At 38.2% G+C, this 5,625-nt stretch overlaps 1 protein-coding gene across 1 annotated transcript; it reads left to right on the top strand.

Annotated features, from left to right (window-relative positions):
- The first annotated feature begins 2,055 nt into the window (after window positions 1-2,055).
- On the top strand, window positions 2,056-3,617 carry LOC137943768 (F-box protein At5g18160-like). Its single transcript, XM_068789202.1, has 2 exons — window positions 2,056-2,112; window positions 2,340-3,617. Exons 1-2 carry the CDS (start codon window positions 2,056-2,058, stop codon window positions 3,615-3,617), a joined length of 1,335 nt encoding a protein of 444 aa, XP_068645303.1.
- The last annotated feature ends 2,008 nt before the right edge of the window (window positions 3,618-5,625 follow it).

Below are 5,625 nucleotides of genomic sequence, written 5' to 3'. Positions count from 1 at the left end.
ATATTCAAGAAAGGGGGAGAACAAAAGATGAAGATTTTTTATCTATGCAAAAAAAAATAGTCAATGAAGATTGAAGTCCTACATTGAAGAACACGAATTTTTTTGTCTTGCAAACTAAAGTTATAAACTCTAGTTTGAGGGGGGTGTTGAAGAGAAGGTATGAAAAAGTCTTATATGACTCTCACAATAAGAAATCTCACAGAACCATAATTAATATGGTGGAGTTTAAGAGGAGTCTCACAGTTGGAGGTACCTCACAGACGAGTCTTAGTTACAGGTGTTTTAGTAATGTTAGTCTTCTATTTACATTCAATTGTTCAATTGTTCTAGGACTTATCTTTTAGTATTCAACTTTGGGTGTAATTGGGATAAGGGTATTTTAATTATAATTAAATTTTACTTATTTTCTCTATTATAAATAGAAGCTTATGTACTCAAAGTTAATGATTTTTTTCTTTTTTCCATAAATTCTATATATTCCTTAGTGACTTGGTGAATGGAGTTTTGTTTACCACCATTGCTGAGAAGAAAATTTTTCTACTGGCTGATTTGAAGGTCATGACTTCGGAGTATTGATAGAATTTATTTATATGTTGGAAGCGGAGCATGAGATAGAGGTTGGGCTAGTATTGTTGTGATCTAGGTTTCATTTAGGTGTTGAGGCATGGAGAAGCCAAAACTATTTGTCTTCTTCTTAAGTGAGACTCTATATGGCTGTTAATGCATCACGAACTCCTTTAAATTTCGTGACATAATCATTCAGTGTCTAATCATCTGTCTTCTTCATGGTTTGCAAGGCTAGCAGAGATGCATTTCATAGACCTTGAACTGATTTACAAAGATGATCTCACATTTTTGTGACACATCTATTGCAATTTTGTGTCCAACCACATGGCAAAGAACCTCTTCAACCATATTGGCATTGAACCAACTAACAAGTTGTTGATCTCTATGTTCCCATTCTTCAAACGACGGATGTATCATGGATGGTTAACTTTATCATTGATAAACTGGGGTGGTGGTAAAATAGATCCATCGATGAATCCCATAAAGCGTTGAGATTTCAGTTCTGAAATCCATTGACTTCTCTATAACAAATAGTTATTAGAAGAAAATTTAATTGAGATAAGAACAATATTAGAAGTAATTAAAATAAAAGGTGAATTTGAGTGTATTGAGATGCTTTGGTGTTCATGATGGCTTAAGAAAGATTGGCGAGGGAAAGAAAGTAAGAAAAAAATTGCAAGGATGATGAGTTTAATATGCAAAGGGAACTTACAATGAGATATGTAGAGAGGGGGAATACCTTTCTTGCTTGAATGAATTGAAAAGTTCCTAGGATCAGACCATCTACGTTCAGGGTACAATATTCATAAAAATGATGTCAACCAGCATCTTAACCTGTTGATCAACCGCTGGTTTTACTTGCCGGACGTATGTCTTGAGAGAGAATTTGCCTACTCCCTAGCAGTGGACGGTAGATGATTCTGATTCTACACGTCTATATTTCTTGTACAAAACCCTATCCGCCCCTTGAATCCCCTCATACCATGACATTTTACCTTTCAGATTCGGACAAGTGTTTCTTATTTGATCATCTCTCGTGCATAAGTTTGATTCAATTTCAAGAATAGAGGTGATAGAAGAACTTTCACGAACAGGTTCAGAAGAGGTTTCAGTCTCCTCCACAGAATGAATATATGCCAAAAAAGTGATTCGATCAGATATTTGTACCCTGAACGTTTCACGAACAAGTTGAACTGTCGGCATTCAACAGACGTTTCTGATATTTGAGTTGCTATAACCAGCACTCGCCCCTTTCAGAAACGTTTGAACTCAGAGAGCGTCAAAGGAAACAGAGAGAGATGCTATTCACATCTGGACCCTCTGTGCAGCGCATTAACATTCATGCATGCCTATGAGACTGCAAAGATTGGGTATCTATCATCCAGCAAATGTAAGCTAATTGTCCGTTTAATGCCATTAATTACATTGGACAAAAGCGGCTGGACTGCGCTGTGGTGAATCTTCTTTTTACGGGAACCCTTCCGTTTGATGCCTATAAATATATCAGAAAATAGAGCCCAGCCGCAACGAGAAGGAGAGTTTCAGGTATTGAGAATTAGGTCGAGTCTTCTTCTTTGAACAAGGTGAGCAATTCTCCGGTACTTCATCTTCACACTGATAACCGTTTCTTTGATTTTCTGTATTTCAATTATCTGCTGGTAATCCTTTTCTTTTTCCTTGTATTGTTTTGATTGAACGTATGTCTACTGTCTTGCTTCCTTTTTCTTTCTTTTGATTGATTTTTTTATTCTTATTGATCTTTTCCCTGAGAGTGCAAGATTCACTCTATTATTCCCCTCTTGCACCGTTTCGATTCAACTATTTATCTCATTTGGTTTGAAAGTTCAGGTTGGGGTAAGATGGCTCCACGAAGGAAGCGAAAGGGTAAAGCAGGTCTCACCGAAATCTCCGCACTGGACGATTACCTGTTAATGCTAATTCTTTCAAGGTTGCCCATGAAGCTTCTCCACAGATCCAAATGCGTTTCCAAGCTCTGGAACACCTTGATCTCTACAGCATTTCCACCGCAAAAACTTGGAGGTAATTCAGGCTTCCTAGCCTTCGATCCGCGATGGGCTTGTGGTTATGTTCCTCGTTTTCATCACCTGTTCCCGCAGAGAATCGACTATGCTGTCAGGTTTGATATGAGCCTCAACTTTCTGCCAACCCCCCCTGATTATAAAATCTTGACTGCTCAAAACGGGTTGCTGCTTTGCGTCGGAGCACATGATCTCTGGCTAAACTTCTATGTTTACAATCCGCTCACGAAGAAGAGTTACACTGTTCCCATGCCGGAGGACTTTCATGGAACTAATTCAAACTTTATAGCCTTGGATTTCGATCCCACCATCTCTCTCCGGTATAAGATAATCAGGTCATTGCGTACCTGCTGCGTTCAACCGGAGAATGCTTTTCGTCCACCCCTATACTTGGAATTGGAGATCTTCTCGTCCGAAACCCAGAAATGGGAGAAGAGAAACGTCTTCCATGGGCCGTACGGCGCATGCCTTCCCGGGCATGTCGTCTTGCTTAACAGCATCATGTACAAGCTGGTTCATCCGAAGTATGTGGTGGGATTCGGCTTCGAGGAACAGAACACTCGAACTCTTCAGTCGAACCTACCGGATGGAGCCAACTTTCCCGGCACTGGCTGCTTGACGAACTGGGGCGGACGCCTCCATTATACCAGCTGGGATAATGTCTTTTTAACGATTTGGAGGGTCAGAGATTTCAGCAACAGTGTCTGGGAAATGATTCATGTGAACAGTTTTGCGAGTATGAGGGGCATCGTCTACAGAGATTGTTCTCGTATTGTGAGTGGAGATGCTTTGCTTCCCCTTGCCGGACATGCCCCAGACAGCAAGCTTCTCTTTCTGGATAACGACGGTGTAGTTCTGGGTTATGATTTTCCGAGTAGGAGCATGGAGAGACTGTCCGCTCTGCTGCCGTGGAATCCAGTGTACAAGGATTGCAAGCTCTTGCCCTTCAGGCCTTGCTTATTCAACCCTGGGAGGATTCCCTCCGTCATCATTCATCCTCAAGACATCTGATGTTCAAGTACGTTCATGGAGTCCCAGTGTCATCGTTTTCAGTTTCTGTTGTTCTCGCATTTATCAGTAAATTCAGTGTTAATTAGTCGATAAATTTTTATTAAGGAACCAGCCGTTGGAATTATAATGAGATGAAGCCAATTTTAAGGCCAAGGGAGAATTAACTGGCATTAACTTTTCGATATATATTTTAATCATGTGTTTTTGAATAGGAGACTTAACAGATTTAACTAGGGTTCTACTTAGTAGTTTCTAGCTTTTGAAAAAAAGAAAAAACTCAAAATGGTGATAGCAAGGAAAAGTTATGCAAGAGGTGAAAGCAGGTGCTCTTGTCTCAATTTACCTAATTCCCTGGGCTCATTCATTACATGATAAAAAGAAAAAGGAAATTCCATTTCTAATGCAAAAGAATATAAGTTTATAAAGCAATTTAATTACGCAAATAGAGTTTAAAATTGAATAAAATTGCAATCAGTCTGTTGGAAGATATGAATATGTTGGACTGTCATTGATGTAATTCATTTATATTTTTTGTCTTTTCTTTATTCTTACTAGGGTGAAGGGTATAATTATAATACTAGTATTTTTATTATTTATAAATAGACCTTAAGGGGGATGGTTTGGACTAAGTTCATTACCCTATTCTTCTTCCTACTGTCTCCAAATTCGAAAATCTACTTCTTCTCCTCTTAAAACCTTCTATCCACAACCCTTCTTCTTTTTCTCAACCCTTAATCCTCTTCTACTGTTATTATACATCATGGAATCCTAAGTTACAACAAGGCATCAGAGCAGGAAAATATTTGAGATGGAAAGGGAGAAGAAGATGGAGAAGAAGGGGAGGAAGAAGAAGAAAAATAAAAAGAAAAAGAAAAAAACAAGAGGAGTTTTCATTTTTCCTTTAGTCTTCTTTACAATTTCATTTTTTTCATTGGTTTTTTAACTCTCATGCCTTATGTTTCATATAGAAAACTGTAAACCGTTGGATAAATATTTGAGTCTAGTGTCCAACTCAAAAATAATCGTTAAAATCATATTTTTCTTTAAAAAAATCGACATCTGAAGCAACAAATGTCAAACAGCAGAAAAGTTTCATGCAGCAGCCGAAAAGTTTCGTGTAGTAACAGAAACCTTTAAATTTTGAGTCATTTTATTCCATCAAGAATGAGACTTTATAAGGAGGATTAATTATCAAAAGAAAGATACGTAAGTCTATTTTCATACCTATTCAAGCAATTCTCAATCTGATTTTTTTATATGGAGATGTCAATCTTGGAAGAGTCAATGGTGATTCTGGTCAAAGAAGAAAGACTACTCAGATCTTAATGATATTTGGTCTCACATTTTTTAACCACTACAAAAAAAATGTAGTGAATGATAGGCATTTATCACTTATCACGTATCACGTCTTTTATCGTTGTCTTGTGAATGACAGGTATTTATCACTCATTTCTACCTGTGAGAGTCGATGCCCAATGGAGGGGCTTATTACTACATATATATTACCCCCTTAATTGGATTTTATTACTCCTACCATTTAAGAATCGTTGTTCTGTGGAGGGACACGGTGATGGAGGAGTTTTACTACACTTCTGAGCACTGCATTTAGACCCACTACCTACAAAAGATAGGAGTGCCACTACTCGAGAATGATAGGAGTGTGCCCTACATCCAGCATGGGTTATGACTGGAGAATGAATCGATGTCATATGGCTTGGAGTGATTTTATTCTCACTTATCTTATGCTAGTAGGGCCACATGGAAGAGAACACAAGCGTGAGGAAGAGTGTTGGAAGATATGGAGGATTGCCAATTTTACGAGAAGATCTTATACATCATTTGCAGCAACCTGGGAGTTAATGATGTTCTCTCTCCCCCAGCTTGAGGGGGAGTATTGGAAGATAAGTCCAAGCCCATACGACCAAGGAAGGAGGTCTTACAAAAGAGTTTCAGTTTAAAGGTGTTTTAGTCATGTTAGTCTTCTATTTATATTGGGTTATTTAATTAT

Source organism: Aristolochia californica, unplaced genomic scaffold (genome assembly GCF_029961685.1).
Source record: "Aristolochia californica isolate CCGP_79_NKW_82.1479 unplaced genomic scaffold, dmAriCali1.0.hap1 SCAF_11, whole genome shotgun sequence".
NCBI lineage: Eukaryota > Viridiplantae > Streptophyta > Magnoliopsida > Piperales > Aristolochiaceae > Aristolochia > Aristolochia californica.
This window is presented reverse-complemented; position numbering and strand designations above follow the sequence as displayed.